This window comes from Dermacentor silvarum, chromosome 10, assembly GCF_013339745.2.
Source record: "Dermacentor silvarum isolate Dsil-2018 chromosome 10, BIME_Dsil_1.4, whole genome shotgun sequence".
NCBI classification, from domain to species: Eukaryota; Metazoa; Arthropoda; class Arachnida; order Ixodida; family Ixodidae; genus Dermacentor; species Dermacentor silvarum.
Genome location: NC_051163.1, coordinates 77,592,972 through 77,612,726, shown reverse-complemented (window position 1 = coordinate 77,612,726; position 19,755 = coordinate 77,592,972). Strand labels below are relative to the sequence as shown.

Sequence of the window (19,755 nt, the reverse complement as noted above, 5' to 3'; positions counted from 1 at the left end):
ACAAATCATAGTGCGCAACTGCTGTGTCAAGGGCAACGTGCTCGTTCCTTGCTTTTATGTCTGTGAAGCTTCGATTCAGTGAAAGCCCTGACCTTGAAACCCAGCAAGTCTACGTGCTGAAGCAATAATTCCACTCGAATTCAGCTCAGAAGCAGGCGCGCCAAACCGTGTGTCTCGGGTCGCTGTTGCCAGCACAACAAGGACATTTGCGACATTAACACTTTATTCAGCAACTGTACGTAGGGTACATCTGCAGAGTTCGGTGACGGGTAGACTGTGACAACGAAGAGTCCTGTCATAGTTATCACCACCACCATATACCATGCACTCAGGGAACCAAGTTTATGCTGCAATTAGTTCGCGCGGTTGATTTCATACGGTCGACAGTATACTATCGAAATGACTATGTATAGCGCTATCGACAGTTTTTTTACCATTGATAGTTCGATTGTGACTCAACTATCGATAGGATCGATAGTATTATCGATAGTTCTGCATCACTAACCAATAGACACAAAATTGTTATTCTTCTTCCTCTTATTATTATATTTTATTGTTATTATCTTATTACTTTAATGATTATTTCATATTATTATTATTATTATTATTATTATTATTATTATTATTATTATTATTATTATTATTATTATTATTATTATTATTATTATTATTATTACCTAAGCAATAGCTCGTGCACGATTAGCATAATAGACAGAGTTCTATGTGCTAAGAGGTCCCTAGTGCAGTTCCTCAAGGATCTGTTCTTGGCTCTCTTCTCTTCCTACTGTTCATAAATGACATTTCTTCAGCAATTCGACACTCTTCATTTCTTCTATATGGGCTGACGACTTAAAGCTATTTAAGACTGTAAACAGCGTGAACGATTGTATTGACCTCCAAAATGACATTTTAAAGTGAAGTTTTCATTGCCTCTTCCTTCGGCTTTTGCGCTGCTACTGCGATATTAGTTCCTTATTATTAGATATTAACTCCCGAACTTTCCGAAGAAATATATTGGCGGTGCAGTTACTTTTGTGCTTCAATGCATGAAACGGGGTTTTGTTTAAAAAAGTAAGTGGTACGACAGTGAATTTTGCAGCAAGTTTGATGGTGCACATCTCCAAAATGATGTCACCCACAGAATTATTTTCAAGTGGATATGCCTTGCAGTCTCACGACCTACAATATGTAAATTCCAATATATGTAACGTAAGGCAATTAGTCGAAAACTGCAGGGTTTTTTTTTTGTTAATTAATAGATTATGCATTTCGGTTTCTCATGCAAGTAATGTCCACCTCTTCGAGCAGGCCAGCTCAATGACTAGAGTTGTGCTGTCTGCCACAGGCGACTTTTAAAAATTACTTAAAAGGGTTCGCAGAAACACATGTTATAGATTACAAATGGGCTGAGCCCCTGGATATATGTACTGGATGCCGTCTAACTGTAGGGTCGACAACCTGGGCCACTAGGTATGTGCCCGAATATAGACAATTTGCTGCTGGCTGCTGTCTGACCTCTAGTAGAGAACTTGGGTCCCTGGGTATGTGCCACGAGGTATGGGCCCATTCTTCGCCAATCCACTTCTAAAATGGATGTGCCACTGTGATAACAAGGGGTACGACCCCCATTTAGATATGTGTCGTATCTCTGTGTGCATGTAGCTCTGCCATGCACGTTAATGACTACTGCCGTTACTCATGTACATGCTCCCCCATTATGTAATATCCCGCAAGCAGCCGCTAAGGAACAATAAATGATGATGATGACGATGATTATTCCCACGAGAAGCATCGTACATCGCCTCCGTCCTCGTGACCCAGGCAGCTGACAGCTACAGGCGAACGAGGCTGAGCTCGTGTCATCCGCGATGGCTGCTGCCTCGCCAACTCAAACAAACTTCGCGTCATTTAGATTCCCACATTGCGTTGGATCTGCGTGTTTTTAATGCGATAAACATTCTTTGCTAGCTTCAGGCGTTTTAAATCTATCTATCTATCTATCTATCTATCTATCTATCTATCTATCTATCTATCTATCTATCTATCTATCTATCTATCTATCTATCTATCTATCTATCTATCTATCTATCTATCTATCTATCTATCTATCTATCTATCTATCTATCTATCTATCTATCTATCTATCTATCTATCTATCTATCTATCTATCTATCTATCTATCTATTAAACGCCGACCCAGTGACCCCTGTTGACTTATACCTTAAATCACGAGTATAACTGCCACAAAGATCATATTTGGTGAGAATGGTGGCAATATTATGGGGCAAACGTCCTTGCAAAGGTAAATGTGGTGTTAATGTTTACGACATTTGAAAAAAAGAAAAGAAAAAAAATATTATTGCACAAGTGCTTGAAAGCATTTACAGGCGTTAGCTGCAATGTTTCTCAGTGTCCTGAAAGAAGTGTACGTAACCGAATTCGCATATGTTGGAAATGGAGGCTTTAATGTGCGACAGAAGTACAAGTTTTTGGTTCGATTGTGAGTTTTGGAAATAATTACTGTATGCTCGCCTTCTAAAAATCTTTAGATATTTGCTCAATGTCCTCTGAGAACTGAGCGCGACGCCGACCCCATTTTCGGTGGAAAGAGGGAGGCGGGGAGGTCACGTTTGGTCTGATCTGCACGCAAAGTTTAGCGCGTGCGGGTTAATTACGGCGTTGTACAAGCTTTATACGCATGTTTTCCAACTGTCCTGAGATAACGAAATGTAACACTGGGTTTAAATTTGCATGGAGTATGGCCGATGTCATATGAGCCAAAAGTGGACAATGTTTCAGAAGTGTGTGGTTTCATTAAAGGCATTTGAAGTTCTTGATGCAATTGCTCGGAAGAAACGTACAGCTTCGCAAATTGGGCTGTGCTTCTGCAAAGACGCGCAAGTCTGCTGCTTTCTTTTTTTTTCCCTTTCAATATTCAAGTTTGAAGCATGAAATGTTGTAGTTTATTGTCAGTTTTCTAAATTAAATGTTGGAGGGTCTAAATCATACGTCTGCGAGAATTAAGCAGCCGAAATTTGTTTTCTGCTTGAACCTTGACAAAGTTCATTCAACCTGGTTTAGCGGTCTAATGCGAACGACCGCACTTCGCAAGTAGGTAGGTAAGTGGTTCTTGAGGGAAAGGGAAAGGTTGGCGCTATCTTCTGCAGCCCTTGATTCGCAAAGTACCGAGTTATAGCTTCCCCTAGGGGGGAAAAATATAGGACCACGTGACCATCGTCTTTCAACATTATAATCACGGCCAGTATTCGCAAAATGTTCTTACGCTGCACTTTTTCGTAAGCGCAGGTACGAGCCAATGCTGTATCTGGCCGTGATCGACCAATGGCAAAGAGCTGCACGTTTTTTTTTCCGTCCAAGTGCTGCCCTCTGTACAAGGATGTGCGCCGCGCCAATGCACTCACTGGCTACTCGGACACGAGATGGAGCCACGGAGCCGTAGTCTGCTGCAAACGATTCACGGTGCCGGATGTAGATCTAAGCAAACGCATCAACGAGGAAAGTTTCAAAGAAGCCGAAGTTGAAACTTTTCACGCTTTATCATTAAAAAGAAATAACAACATGAATCTATCGCTGCTACTATACCTGCTGACAACGCGTGACGCAAGCAGATGTTGCGTCGAATCAGCGGGTTCTCCGCGGTACCGCAATCTGTCGAAGCTGAATTCAAGCGGCTGGCGGCAATTTTATCGCCTGTGGTGAAACACCGGGAAAAGCCAGCGTAAACGTTTCGCTACGTGAAGGACCTTCTGTGCTTAGTCAGTGCGATCAGACGTGAGCACTGCCGACGGCCATCGTATAACTTCGTTGCAGCATGGCGGCGTTTTTCTGCGGTCGAGAGCTCGCTTTGCGTGCTGGATTTCTGTCCGTCTTCTGTTTTCTGGCCTTCGGACAAGGTATATTCGTCTTTTGACGTTTCTTTCTACATGAAGTGTTTTTACCTATTCAATCTTATGCTTTAGTCGGGGTGACAACTTTCTCTTATTATAAGCGGATTTATAAGCGGACTTGTAGCTTTCGTCTGCTATACCGAGACTCTAGTGTCTTATAAATAGCTTGTTGCGGTATCTATTACAGCGAAGCCGCGCCTAGAAGCGCTCGAAAACGTATATACGCGTGTTTTTCTTGGCGCTCTTTGTAAACTAAATGATGCAGCGAGTTTAAATTGGAAGGAGTGTGGGGAATGTTAAGGGTGATGTGCGGCGCAAATATTCAAGCGTGTAGGTTATTAGGGGCGCCAAACAAAAATTGCTAGACACATCATTTTCTGACTCGATCTTTAGTCGCGTTATATGAAACGCGTAGGAATTTTCCCCGCTGCGCCCCGGAGAACACAATGTGGCAGCGTATACTTAAAAAATGAGGGGGACATGTTTATGGGTGATGTTATGGGTTGTGGGGCATATTATGGGTGGGGCATATTATGGGTGAGGCAAATCATGAGTGTTGCAAATTATAAAATACTTTTCTTCCACTTGAGAGGCTTTATACGAAGTGCGTAAGTTGTTTAATTGCCCGGTATCATGAGAGAACTAGACATGTCACTGTGCATGAGGTTAATCAGGGGGGTTCGGGGAAGGGGTGGGGAAGAGCACATGTTAACTGTAGGTATACCTATAGTGAACGGTCAAAGTTTAAACTGTAGGTTAATTGCAGCCGTCGTAGAAAATTATACAGGCGTTCGAGAACGTTACACAGCCTTTAGACGCAATGTTTTCCAGCTGACCGGGTGTCCTTGTATACAGAACAGTGTGTGGCGCGCACTGACTTCACATTCCGCATAATTGGGAACGGTGGGGCTATGTAAGGCTATGTGCAGCCAAGGTTTCTTGTTTATGGGTCAATTACGGACTTTACAGGTACTTACTGAATACGAGTTTTCTCCTTATTTTCAAGCGTTACACGATACTCAAGCTGTTCAAAGATGAGCATCAGCCATATAGGGATCACAAACACACATGCCCCGTAAAAGTTCATGCTTAATTGGGACAAGGTGGATTTAATTAAGAAAATTCGAAAATAGGCACTCGATGAAATGTTCGGCTTGTTTTCGGCCATTTTAGCGCAAGTCGTGCGGTTTATTTCGGTTCTTGCGATGCCTTTTCGACGGCTGGCCCGAATTCAGCTTGTCGCCTTGGTGCAAAAGTCTCACGTGTGACTATAATTTCCTACACGTAATGTGTGTTCACGTGGTGTAGAAACAGACATAAGTAAAGCGACAGCTTGCGTTACGTCGCAATAGACTGCGCGCGCGCTGTTGAGTCACACTGCACAATGCGTCCTACATCCACGGTTCGGAAATCACGTACACGGCGCGCGGCTGGTTGCTAATTGTGGTCATGATGTGGTCTTATTCTTTTGTGGACTGTAACATTAAACAGCTATTTGGTGCGGATATAATTACTGCGTTTACGTATGTGTATATACGCGTGGATTTTCGTCTGTAATTTATGTAGTTGAGTTCATCTGCATACGTGTGTTTACGCACGTTAGCACGCGAGAGAGAGAAAAAGAAAAAGAAACAAGCACGTCAGCAGAAATACTTTAAAAGAAAGCTTTGGTTTAGTTGTGCTTGCGAGGTGTAACTAGCAGCACCACGTAGGCCGACAAGTTCTGTTGCCGTAGACGTCTTCATATGGGACGTTGTAAGCGTGATTGGGACAAGGTAAGTCGGGATGAAAACAGCACCTGTAGAGCTGGTGGCAGAAGACCGATCAATCGGTGCAAATCTCTCTCTCTCTCTGTGTGTGTGTGTGTGTGTTGTGTGTGTGTGTGTGTGTGTGTGTGTGTGTGTGTGTGTGTGTGTGTGTGTGGTGTGTGTGTGTGTGTGTGTGTGTGTGTGTGTGTGTGTGTTGTGTGTGTGTGTGTGTGTGTGTGTGTGTGGTGTGTGTGTGTGTGTGTGTGTGTGTGTGTGTGTGTGTGTGTGTGTGTGTGTGTGTGTGTGTGTGTGTGTGTGTGTGTGTGTGTGGTGTGTGTGTGTGTGTGTGTGTGTGTGTGTGTGTGTGGTGTGTGTGTGTGTGTGTGTTGTGTGTGTGTGTGTGTGTGTGTGTGTGTGTGTGTGTGTGTGTGTGGTGTGTGTGTGTGTGTGTGTGTGTGTGTGTGTGTGTGTGTGGTGTGTGTGTGTGTGTGTGTGGTGTGTGTGTGTGGTGTGTGTGTGTGTGTGTGTGTGTGTGTGTGTGTGTGTGTGTGTGTGTGTGTGTGTGTGTGTGTGTGTGTGTGTGTGTGTGTGTGTGGTGTGTGTGTGTGTGTGTGTAAATCTATAATGTAAAAAGGGGAAAAGGTGCCTTGACTTCCATTCTTGAGGTACTTACCTTGCTTGCCATTTTGTTGAAAATGTACACAAGTACGTGCGTCAATATTTGTTTATTGACGGACTCTGGTATGAAGCTGCCGGCCTGCTGCCCTTACGCAGAAATATTCAGCTACGTTCACCTTGCGGTGTCCCTGATGCAAAAATGACTGGAAAAAGCAGCGCCACTCTGAAGGACGCTTACGTGGATCCATCGATTCGCAGACTGATTTCCATGAACGAGAATGAAGTGTGGCAACAAGTCGCTGAATATATACAGGGTGTTTCAGCGAACAATTTAAAAAATTTTTTAAGGTTGCCTGTGGCAGATAGCGCACGCAATTCTAGTGAATAAGCTGGTCTGCTCGAAGAGGTGGACATTACTTGCACAAAAATTGATATGCATAATAGACTAATGAACAAAAGTTCACTAATTACGCTTTTAACTAATTACCTGATGGCACATATTGCGATTTACAAATTGTAGCCGTGGAGTTCACAAGGCGGATCCACTTAGAATTAATTCTCAGGATGACACCAGTTTCGAGATATTAATTCCCTGAACTTTAATGTTTAACTTTTCCCGAATTAATATCTCGAAACTGGTGTCATCCCGAGAATTCGTTCCAAGTGGATCCGCCTTGCGAACTCCACGGCTACAATTTGTAAATTGCAATATGGGCCATCAGGTAATTAGTTAAAATTTAATTAGTGAAGTTTTGGTAATTATTTGATTATGCATTTCAATTTCTTGTGCAAGTAATGTCCGCATCTTCGAGTATACCAGCTCATGAACTAGAATTGTGCTATCTGCCACAGGCAACCTTTAAGCATTTTTGAAAGTGTTCGCTGAAACACCCTTGTATATTATTTATTTATTTATTTATTTTGAGTGCTGCTGCTCTTAACCGAGAGCATAGCAGGAGGGTCATACAAAGGCAATTCCGAATATGTGCATAACACATCTTGCACAGTATGCAATTGCGATCCGATTTTCTAAGCGCCGAAGTTAGCGTGCCGTTAGGACTCTTAAAACAAGTAACGCCACAATTTCTATACGACGGGCACAGCACCCTACTCTCATGTTTATATACTGACGGTTCTGTTAAATCTACTATAGCTCGGCAGTATATATAGCTTTCTTCGTTTCAAGTGACACTCCGAATTTATTCTTCGAGAGCCACTTGATCGCTGGACTACTTTTATCGACTCGAAGGCAGCCTCAAAGATTCTGCACAGTTGAACGCGCCGCGGATCTAATAGACAACTCGTATCATAGATAAGACATCATCGAGCAACGGAACAGGGACACGATATACTTTATCAGTGCCAATGTCGCGCCATCGAATCTATCCATTCTGCACGCGACAGTTGCAGATAAGTTTCAATTCCACTGGCAAGAACAGACGCGGCAGTTGCACTTCGCTCCACGGCACACGATTGTATACATTGGCCTCGTGGAACTCAATGAGTTTCGCCAGCAGTCGCCTACATTCAGTGACTCCTGCCTTGGAGATCCGCATACAGCACGGGCTTCCAAGCTGCGAAGAAGCTCTGTTGCACCGGCAGTGATCGACTCAGTGTAGCGTGCACCAAGTCATACTCGTTCACATTTTGTATGGGCCGACAGCCCTATATCCGTGACACTTGTGGCTGTGAAGAAACAAGCTCACATCTTGCACTCATCCGGCCACGTTTTACTACGGAGAGGCAGGTGCTGTTCACCGCGCTATTGTTCGCGTCTGCTTGAGCGTGCGCGGCGGGGGATGGTAGCTGGTGAAGAGCCAGTAAAGGGGATGTCCGAGGAAGTCTGGTCCCGAGTGATATCGAGTTACCGCAAAGCAAGTGTTGGGGGAATCCGGCACCGGCGAGAAAGCCGCCGGCGGTGGCAGACAGCGTCGCCTGAGCTCTTTGAACGGCGCCGTTCATTGAAAGGAGACTGCAAGCGCGTAACGGCGGCGGCCGAGATAAATGAACTCGATCTGCACGTGCGAAGGCCTAGTGGCCTTCAGCAACCGCACGGGTGCGCGAAGGGGAGGGAGCTCGCCCCGCCTCCTCCCCAGCGAGGGGAGTATACACAAAGAATGCGCGGTCGTAAACGGGAAGCGGAATAGTGACTTGAGGGGCCATAGGCGTCTGTTTCTATTTTAGATTCCTAATTACCTTTTTTGTTATGATTTTTGTTTTGCGAATCTGTGTAAGTGAAGCGTGTTAAGCATAAAGGGTGAACAATTGTAGAATATGTAGAAAACAATTGAAAACTCTTTACGGGTACGGTCCTTTTCGACAGGCAAGGTCCCAGCATAGTTATGGTTTGAGTTGCGACGTTGCTCGCTAGAGCAGCGCCCCCCTTATGTTACTTCTCTGAGTCAGAAGAATCTTCCAGGGTCATCGCTGGTGCCGGCTGCTAACGAGCGGAAATTAAAAATAACGTAGCCTTCGTGCTATTCCCGCTCACGGGTGTTGCGATAGCGGGACTGCAGTAGAATTACTGAGGCTTGGTCAAAACTGTGTTTCGGCAGGCGTAGGTGCCTTGGTAAGGGCAGGTTCGGTAGTGAAGTGGCGTGGTATCTGTGGTTATTAAACCGCTAGCAAAGTGACGCGTCAGTTTGTTCAGTGTATTCTTGCCCGCAGGCGTTGTAGAGTAGCTTGTACACCATACGTTGCTGGAGTCACAGTCTAGGTTTTCGGTAATCTTGAATGTGAACTTTGGGCTGCTTGCCTTTGACTCGCGCGTTATGACAATATGGGTCACATCTTGCAACGAGCTTTTCCACAAGGATGGTACTCTGGCTCGATTCTAGCGGGGTTCGTTTTAGCGTTCATCTCTGGGGTGTACCACGCGAGGTGGTTCCGTGAAGATAGCGGTCAATCGGTCACTTTTCCTAATTATACTAAAGTGTGAAGAACTTAGGTGGGAAGTTTTCATTTTTCCGGGCGGGGGGGGGGGGGGGGGTTGAAGTGCCATGTTTCCGAACCCCGCATATATATATATATATATATATATATATATATATATATATATATATATATATATATATATGCACGGTAAAATATGCCAAGTGTTCCAAATTAAGCTTTACGGAATTTTTAAAAATCGCTAGTGGCACGTAGCATAATTCGTATCGTTGATCTCGGTTATTCGAAGATGCGTACATTAATAGCACGAATAATCGAAACACATAAAATTGACTAACGAACTTCTTAGCTAATTACTTTACTACACATATTGCAATTTCCGAATGGTAGCCGGTGAGCTTGGCTGGCGTATTCACTTCGAATGAATTTACAGAATGACACCACTTTGGAGATATGCGTAGTCAAACTCGCCCTAAAACTGCACTTTTGTTCCACTTACTTGTCTACCAAAATGCTGTTTTATACATTGAAGCACAAAAGTAACTGGACCGCCCATGTATTTCGTCCCACACTTTCGGAAATAATATCGCGAAACTGGTGTCATCCTGGAAATTCATTTGAAGTGGATGCGCATCATCTTGGAAACTCGCCGGCTATACAATTCGCAAAATGCGATGTCTGTCGTACAGTAATTAGCTAAGAAGATATAGCTAAGATATTAGCTAAGATATATATATATATATATATATATATATATATATATATATATATATATATGAGCAACTAGAAATAATGCTTACGCACTATCTGACAAGTCCGACTAGGGAGTTTCAGCAGTCATATTATTTTCATCTCTTAACCTTCTTCCCCCTGCGCAGGATATAGTAAACAGTACGCGTGTCTGCTTGAGCTCCCCACCTTTGTTTTTACCCTTCCTCCACCTCCTCCTCCTCTTTTGGTTGGGGCTCAATTTTAATGATATTTACATGCCCACGCACAATCATCTACGATACGCTATCACCGCTTCAATGCAAACGTTGTAGACACCAGAGAAAACACGCGATAATGGGCTAGTACTGAGCGCCTGACTTATCTCTTCTCTTGCTTGTTTAAAATCTTTCTCTCCCCATTCCCAAGTACGTTGTAGCCAACAGGACGCCAGTCTGGCTAATCTCCGCTCGTTTCATTGTTCTCTCTCACACAGAGAGAGCACGTAACACGAAGCAGCACGTAAAACGAAAAAAAAAAAGAAGGATCCGTATACACGCGCTGTCTAAAGTGCGCATGAAGCAGGCTTGACAGAGTGTACAAAGATCAGCGTATGGAGCACCTTTGTAATGCACGCTTCATTTTCCAGGCATGTCGAAGCCCGGTGACTGCACTCCAGACGCGGTGTTTAAGTGCTACGACATGTACCGGCTTGAGCTGAAGGGAGCTCAGGCCCTTGCCGACGAGGGCACATACCAGGAAGAGCTCAACAAGAAGTGCAGGTACGTAAACCAAAGGTGAAGATGAGCCCTGTGAGGTCGCTCTTCTGTCGGACAGACAGACGCACGCACGCACATACACGCACGTACAGACAGATAGACACACATACAGACAGGCACAGACACACATACGCACAGACACACACACACACACACAAACACAGACGCACGCGCGCAAGTTGTACAAAACAATCGGTCTTCCTCGACTTGAATACATGTCGGTCGTCTGGAATGATTTTTTTTCCGGATCCAACAGTGACGTTATAGATCGGGCCCAGAAAAAGTTCCTAAACATACGTATATCATCACCGATTTGCTAACAGAGACACTGGACCTTGTTCTAGCACTGATGCATTATTGTCATTACCCTTATTTCGTTGCCGATGTGATCGCGTTGATCTTCCGTTTCATGATCATACTTTCATGATCTCGATATTTCACAGCGTAAGCTGTTGTGGGCTCATTCCAATAGCCGTTTCGGTTCGCGATGGTGTCCGCCGCCACTGCCGCCGCCGTTTGGGACCGCAACCGATATCGCCGGAAATGTGAAAAAAGTACCCGGTTCCCGCTAGAATCGAGCCCGTGCCCGCTGCATGGGAGCCAGATACTCTACCACTGAGCCACGCAAGCACTTGCGATCGGGCAGTGGAAAAAAGGCCCTTAAACGCAGGCGCAGACGATCCGAGCCTTCGCCAGTATGGCGGCGCCATCTAGTTAAGCCGCCTGCAAATGCAGTGTGCGCAGGCGCAGTCGACGAGATGCCATTCAGACGAGGCACGCAATAATAATATAAAGAAAGCGATCCCCTGCCTCCGTCAGTATGGTGGCGCCATCTAGTTAAGGTGCCTGCAAACGCAGCGTCCGCAGGCGCAGACGACGAGATGCGATTCAGATGAGGCGCGCAATTAACACGATTCCGATGTGAGATGTGCGCCACGTATTCTGGATACCTCTTCGGTACACGTTATGCCGTCTCCTCGCAAGCTACGAACCGCTGCTGAAGAAGCGAATCGTAGAGCTACGTGCGCGGCTACAACCAGGCATCATTGGGCTTAGCAGACTACTGTGCAGAGAGCATTACAAGCCGCAGCTCACCGTCGTCGCCGGGCGGACAGTTGAGATCGTTCCCGTCAAAACGAGGCGAAGAGACTTTGTCGCTAACACCCTGGTGTGCGTGGTGCCGAAATTGGAGGCTACTCTTGAGCCCCTCCACCAGCTTACGCTGTGACTGTGCTGCGTGTGCCGCACAGGCCTGTGACCTTTTCATAACTCGCTTGAAGTGTTCTTTTCCGAGCTTTGCGTTGCTGTGTTATAGTTCCACATACTGTTTAACTGCCCTTCTCCTTTCTCTTTTTTATTCACCTTGCGCCTTGTTTTGTGTACGCTCTTCTTTTGAAGATTTAAATTTTTATTCATTGTTTTTTTTACTGATATTCTCCTGCAGTCTTTTTTATGTTATGTTTAAATGTTTTTTATGTATGCATGCGCCAGAACTCACACCTCATGGTTGTTCTTGGGCACGGTAAATAAATGATTATTATTATTATTATTATTATTATTATTATTATTATTATTATTATTATTATTATTATTAAACACTTCCTTCCGCCTGATCACAGCCTCATCAAGGACAAGTTGCCGTGCCACAAAGAGATCGCCTCGTGTCCCGAGATGTCAAGGTCGAACTTCAGCTCCCATGAGCGCGGTTACCAGGCTGTGAGGGACATCATCTGCGACACGAAGGCTCTGAAAGGTGCGGTACGGCGTTGACGCTTCGGCACGACAGCAGGGACTCGCTTGTCTCGGTGCTGTTTTCGTCGTGTGCAGTCACGGGACAAGTCGCGGACCACGCGTGGCGCGAAAAACGCGCTAAATTTCGTCGAATTCAACGCGCGCGACCGGGAACTGGGTGATGCACTGCGACTTTCAAGCAAAACAATCTAATAGATGATGTGTGCAAGACATGGTAGCTATGACGTATTTCCGGCTCTGCAACTGCTTCCGGCGCGTTCAATCTACAAAAGCATCGGCTTCGAGATTCGTTCCTCCTCAATAAAGCAGTCGCTGGATTTAGGCACCACTTAATGCCCCTCTCAGTTAGATAAATGGAAAAGGGATAAGGGAAAGGCAGAGAGGTTAACCAGGCTGCGCCCGGTTGGCTACCCTACACTGGACAAAATGATTGAAAGGTGAGTGGAAGGAGGGACGAAAAATTCGCACTCTGCGTGCACTCACACGCAATGAAGCTTTCGTCGTCCAGTTCATCACAAGCGGTTGCACAGGCTGGTGCATCTTAAAAAAAAACGAAAAAAAAAAAACGCCACACCACTCTGTGGCTTTGCACATTGCATACACGAGAACCCACAGTCGCCATGGTCTTGTCGTTTGCTAAAGGCCTGTCATCTAAGTTCCTAGGCTGCCCGAAGGGCAATCCTCTTATCTTCATATGATGGGAAATGACACATAATGTGTTTTAAAGTTTCGTCTATGTCACATGCGTTGCATTTAGGACTGTCCGCCATTTGATGTTGCTGCGTAGGCCATGGCTAAATTAAGCGTTTCCCCTGTGGGTGCGGTCTGCAAATTCCTGCCCTCGACTGTATATCTAAAGAGATCACGATATGTTGCGCCCCGAAGCATCTATCTAGCATGTATATCACGCAGGAAGTAAAAAAAGAAAATCGTGTACGTTGCTGCTGTGTTTCTGATGACCGCTTTTCCCTGTTAAAAAAAGTTATCGCTCGACGTCATAAGCGCCTTCCTGTATCGGTTCTTTCTTGAACGTTGTCACCAAAAGACGGTTTCGCTCGCGCGATAACAGCAGCGAGAGTTGCGGCCCCAAGAAACTTCCGGTCACGGGCTTTGTCAGTCTACCACACCGGAACACAAAGCGTGTTTTAAGTTGTTCCACAGTGCGATAAGTCTATTTTAAAGTTTTGAGATAAAAGACATGCACATTGCGCCTCAAGACTAATACATAAAATTTTTCGTATAACTTACGGCAACCTTGACTTGGAAAATTGTCGTTATGCACAGAGGAAAAAAGTGTTGAAAATCTGCTAGCTTAGATTTTAACGCGCTCCTGCTGCCTGATATCGCCGCCAATGCCTTTCGTGGTCGCTAGATTTAGCGGGCTACGTCAGTGAGCAAAACCGAAAGCCGTCCAAGGCCTATGTTTGTAAACAGGGAAAGGGGCGAAATTCTGATTGCGTGTGCGAAGCAAACGGTGGTGTACATTCTAGAATTTGCGAGAGCACCAGCCATTGCTGGAACTTTCAATGATTCATGTATAAACAGCCGACGCGTCTGACCCATGGACCAGATGTCTTGTATACGATCGGCTATTCTGCTCGCCGATATAGCCGTGCTTTCAGTGTCACCTGTTCTTGTGGGCACAAATTTGCCCAATAAAAAAAAAGTTACATTCGTGACACATTTTGGCAGTGCATTTTTCTTCACCGTCACTATAACGGGGCCATATCATGCCATCGCGCTGCTTGGTCATTGCCAAATTTTGTCATAATGAAGTTTTAGGCCGATCATAGAGGCCGTGGCAGCCATGTGACAATCAGACGTGACAAGATGGCAAATTTGACTATATGGCGGAATTTGGCAGCATCCGGAGTATAACACTTCCTTCGTTGTATTGTTGCTGCTGTCCAGCGATATATTAAGTACACGACAGGCAGTAAACGACAGGCAAGGGGTCTCGGGTTGGTTGAAGCAAAGTCCTTGCCACCACGTGGATGGATTTAGGTGCTTCACAGACTCCCGAACTCTTTCTTTAGACCACATTCCCTTGCAGGTTCTGTATTCTGCGACGTTACATGTTTTTTTTTTATTTACCCTGGTTGAAGAAAACGAAAAAAAAAATTTGTTCTCCCCCGAAAATTTCAATGTTTTTTTCAACCGCTTACCTCTCTAGTTCCTGACACGGCGGCTCCCTTGCGCAGATTCCTACGTTGCCGGCAGCTGTGAGGATGGGCAGAAGCTGATCGACTGCCTGGTGGAATGGACTTTCCGCCATTACGATGACGATCCTCCCAGCGATGAAAATGTTCGCCTATGCAGGTGAGTGTGGCACGGAGATAGGAGGATGCATAGGTTTATAGACCACCATAGCCCTAACTGAGATAGCGCTTGCAGAATCATTGCGTCAACCCAAAGAATAAAAAAAAAGATAAAGTCGCTGATTTAATGAAAATGAATGATTTAATGAATTTAAAAAAGAATGTTCTTCATTCGTGCCGTAATCCTCTCCGGTGACATCTGGTCACGTGGTGTTCGGCGTGTGGCCGTTTGGTACACGCGGCGTTAGCGCCGTGGTTGAGTTGGAGTATATTGGGGTCCACCCGTATTGCGGAAAACATGGAGGAAGAAAATGGTGGACAACAGATCCGCGTGGCCGTACTACGTAAAAGCGCTTGCAGCTACTCGCACAAACTGTCCACCAGGAATAAGTTCCTGCAATAACGCGGACAGCTAGGTGCATTAGTTCGCATTAAAGACGTTAAATTTTGCAGAGAAGCTCCTCTATATCCACGTACACTGTGTAAACAAGGCTGTCTAGACGGTCCCAAATTTCGTCGTACTTGGCCTTCAAGGTATTGTGCACTGGAACAAATCCCGTCTCATGCTTATTTGTCCAGGCGTCTGCGGGGCTCGCTGGCGTGCTACGAAGAGACATTCATCGCGTCGTCGTGCCCTGTCCCGTTGCAATCGGCCAAGCCGGCTTACGCAAGGACCCAGGAGGCGCTCGTCAAGCTCGTCGGCTGCGAGGAGCCGAACGGGTCGATGCAGCTGTCTTCGGATCCTCAAGGACTGCTGCTCGCGATGGTGGCCATTGCTTTTGTCCGCTGGACGACGTCTTGAGAATGTATAACTTACAAGGAGACGCTATTAGGAAGCACTAAATCAGCTTAGACTTATGAAAGACGATTTCGAAACTCTCTTTTTTTTATATTTCGCTGTCAGAATCGTACTGAAACGTTCCGCACGCAGTCCAATAATTCCATATGTTGGTCGCGCGATTCTTGTGAAAACAGCACGCAACTTATACGGAATCCGGCTCATTTAGATTCCGTAATAATTATACTGGAATCATACAGAAAGTACAACCGCCCAAATCTTTAACTAGCGTGCGCGAGCGGCGACTTTCTGTGCGCCAGCATCTTAAAGTTAGGAACAAGCTTACAAATGACTATGCTATCTTCACGAGCTTTTTGAGCATATAGTCAGATCGCATAGTCATTTGTAAGTTTGTTCCTAATTTAAGGTGCTGGTGCACAGAAAGACGCCGCTCACGCACGCTAGTTAAAGATTTGGGCGGCTGTACGTGGAAGTATTGGACTGGCATATGAGATATTTCAGTGGGTAAGTGAAGGACAAGAGAAAATGAAGGGCAAACTACCATTTCTGGAGTTGGGCGCCGAAACGCCATCGTCCATACATACACGTCGGCGTGACGTCACATATTTCGAAGTATTCTCGTATTTCGGCGTTGTGGCGCAGGCAGTTCTCTAAAGTTCTCTAAAGTTGTCGAGTTCAGTTACTGGCTCTTGTAGACTGCAATCGTAGTCCATCTTTACCGATAAAATATCAACTGTAGGCCCGAGCAGACGTCGCCAAAGTACATGACGTCACGGCGTGCAGGTACTGGAATTTCAATGCGGCGTCGCAACCCACCTTTCGTATTTGTGTGTTTTCTGGATTGCCAAGCCTCGTCTCGCGGTAAGAGCGCTTCTTCATTCAATCATATTGACACTCCGGGCGAATTTTCGCCGTAGCCGTGATGTTCTTCTTTTGGCACCGCAGACGTGTAATTTACTAGTGCAGATCAACTTAGTTTTCTCTTTATAGGACTTATTTGAAGGAAGTCTAAACAGAAAGTTAATCTAGATTGGTGAATTACAGTTCCGGAATACTAGATAGAGTCGCACCGTAGTCTGAGCCGGGATGAGCAATGAATGGACGAAACAAAAATGGAAGACTGGAGGTGGCGCCATTTTCAAATTCCCGCTACCCGCAGCGTTGTGTAGACTTTGACGTCTGCTCATGGCTAGCTTGAGTGCTTACCAACAAATTACGATAAGTGCGTTAAGAAGTATGAAAATTATGAAGTATGAAAAAAAGTATATGAAAGCTTGTGTAACTTTAGCAAACTATACCTGCACAAAAGCGAATGGTATCGTGAAAAAATAGTACACCAATATTGTTGCAGTTATCAGCACCGCACTTGGAACGTTCAGTTGAACAGAAAAAAAATGGTATTGCACCATTCTCTTTCTTAATAATCGTTTTTGTACCGATAAATAAGGATAAAGCCTTTGAGTAATACATATCCAATCTAAGCGGATTTAGTGCGTCTCTTTAACGTTCCGTAACGCTGAATCAATGCAATAGGAAACAGTAAATGACAATGCCCGTATATACATGAAGTTTTTTAAGTATGAACGCTATAGACATGTGAACGGCTGCGAACCTGATAGTTGCTCCCGAGTAGTGAGGTGGAGGAATTAAACTTGGCAGGGTATATAATTTTGGCGTAGCTGGTCTCTTTGCAGGACAAGTGAATAATTGCAGTAGACAGCTTCGTATAGTCGAGAAACATTGAAGGCTTGGGCTGCCGTAGCGCAAGAATGTTTGACCTTTCGATTTCAATTTGATCCTTATCTTGTACACAGCTTGACTGATTCTGCTTACTGAAATGCGACTGCCCGAAGAGGAGAAAATAGACGTAGGAAACTGAACCAACAAAATAAGTTCAAAGGAAGTTTTCACGATGGATGACAATTTCTTCTGCGTGAACTAAGAATATGCAATATTTAGGAGCATTCAAATAGCGAAATTTCCTAATCGAATCGAATCGAACATTATGGAAATATGTCCTGCGAATGCGCAATATTTTCTCATTTCTAAAAAAAAAAGACGAGATATAAAGCTAGTATGGACTTCGCATGGCAAAAAATCAGTCTTATTTACATTATTTCACACATTATAGTGATGCCGTTCACAACAGACGGTCAGCTCAGTTGAGGAGCTTGTAAACGGGAAACAGCTGTTTTCTGAAATCGGCTCTTTAGCAAGGTAGTCATTAGAAACGGTTAATACCTGCATCTATCCCTCTCCCTCGAGGCTCCAGAATCGTTGCTATCCGTCATATTGTAACAGAAACAAATTTTCGTCAATATCGAACATTGAATATTGAGTACGAATCGAATAGGTAAGTTTATTTGAATCGTTATCAAAATTTCGAACACTGACAAACTCCTAATAGCTTGGTTGTGTTATTTTTCTAAATTTTTTTCCTCTGGTAAACTAAATGTGCCTTTTACTGATGTATACAAAGTATTGCAGTAGTGCACACGCTTACTCGTCAAAAAGTGTGTTACGCTGCAGTAGAGTGAGATTCAGTCACAGCAACCTCGTCATCTGCTCAAAACAACACTGTCCGCTTTATATAGAGTTATATAGTGTAGAGGCATATTATTTATATGAAAATGTGCCTTATTTTGTATACATGTGCACCCTACACAAGGCAATTATTACGAATGTGCATATAATTACATTTGTGTTTGTAAAATGGCTCTTTTCATTGCCCTAAATAATGTAATTTGCCTCAAATAACGCAAATTTAAGGCCTTATGTTATGTGAGGCCTACTAAGGTTTACACCAGCCTGTGGCTTTGTCTATCTACTGCCTACAAAAGAAAAATGCAGTCGCTATGCAAGACGCCGTATAGTCAAACGTTCCGAGTTAATTTGGTCATGTGTGTTTTATCGAAATAGATTGGCTAGCCTAAACTATTTGATATCGCTAGTCTGCTTTTATTTTTGTCTCCGTTCTCCTTGTGTACAACACGGAAAAAAAAAGGAATGAACTAGGAGGGAGCACTGTGCAACACGATCTGAAGCCAAACGTGATCGTCACGGCAGAGCGTGCGGTATAATTAGTGATCTAGCCCTGCTGGAAGAGTCCCTGCATGACAGCCGAACAAGTGCGCATCGATTGACAACTACCAGGAGCCAGAAATTCTCGGTCACTCGGTCGAATCTCACAGGTCACGTTTTGAGCCGACACTGCTACGGAAAAAGCGAAAGGGATGGCTGGCTGCGTGACGTGATGACCGCTCTCTGCTAGTTTATTTCCTACCTCCATGGTGAGCAGTGCACGTGTAATCCATCCCCAGCTTTGTCATCTTATAAGTTTCTAAGGTGCGCCGATGCGAACTCTCTGCTGGTAAGTTAACCACACCTCATTCGATTTTTCATTACAAATAAATATTTATGTCTTTGTGTGAAACTTGCCTGCCGCACTGTGGGTTCTCTTTCTCAGTCAACCGCTAGGAGCGCGATATGCTGTCTGTTCGTTTTCTTTCGTCCAGCTCATTTTCATTACAGAGGTCTTGTAAGAAATAGTGACTATGGTGTACTAGAACATGATCGAGTGGACAGCATGGTGCTATTTCCCCGGCAAGAATACAGTACCAATGGACCCGCGAACGACACCCATTCTTTGGAGCCACATTGTTCGCCAAGGAGCAGGTGTGCAACGAAACTGTCTGTGACTGTGCCGAAAGTCTTCCTTCGCGAATAAACAGTTTATTTATTTCTGACTGTGTCCCTTCATTTATGAATGTTTACTTAGAAGTGGTTAAAACGAAATTTACAAAGTAACAAAGAACACGTTAGGTTTTAACATCGTGAACAGCGCAGACGACAGGTCAACACTTTTAACAGCGGAGCTGTTTAAGCCGGGCGTTAAGTCACTTATGTGTCGGCTGAATCCAAAATGTGGGCCAATCCTGGCGTCAGTGCAGAAAGGGCCCAAGCGCAATTTCATATACCCCTGTGAACTTGCGAAGCGGAGCCTGGCTAAGCCTAGCTAAGCATGGTTAGGACTACTTAAACTTGGTCAGTCATCGATAGGCAGTTGATAGCCTATCAATAGGTAATTGTTGATCGATAAATAATCAATAAATTCCAGAAAATTCTGGGATGACTTGGTAGTGCTTATCCTGGCCAAAATACGTGGTCAGTACCATGCATAGCCAATCGATAGGCAATCAAGAGCTTATCGATAATCGACAAACAATAAATTCC

At 44.6% G+C, this 19,755-nt stretch overlaps 1 protein-coding gene across 1 annotated transcript; it reads left to right on the top strand.

Annotated features, from left to right (window-relative positions):
• Positions 1–3,604: 3,604 nt before the first annotated feature.
• On the top strand, positions 3,605–19,342 carry LOC119466140 (uncharacterized). Its single transcript, XM_037726632.2, has 5 exons — positions 3,605–3,914; positions 10,524–10,656; positions 12,273–12,406; positions 14,607–14,724; positions 15,303–19,342. Exons 1-5 carry the CDS (start codon positions 3,833–3,835, stop codon positions 15,523–15,525), a joined length of 690 nt encoding a protein of 229 aa, XP_037582560.1. The 5' UTR covers positions 3,605–3,832; the 3' UTR covers positions 15,526–19,342.
• Positions 19,343–19,755: the final 413 nt, after the last annotated feature.

Bases quoted from the DNA above. Each gene is read 5' to 3' on its own strand.
- LOC119466140 (XM_037726632.2), top strand. From the start codon at position 3,833: ATGGCGGCGTTTTTCTGCGGTCGAGAGCTCGCTTTGCGTGCTGGATTT. The intron at 3,915-10,523 runs GTATATTCGTCT...TTCATTTTCCAG, and splicing joins TTTTCTGGCCTTCGGACAAG to GCATGTCGAAGCCCGGTGAC. The intron at 12,407-14,606 runs GTGCGGTACGGC...TCCCTTGCGCAG, and splicing joins CGACACGAAGGCTCTGAAAG to ATTCCTACGTTGCCGGCAGC.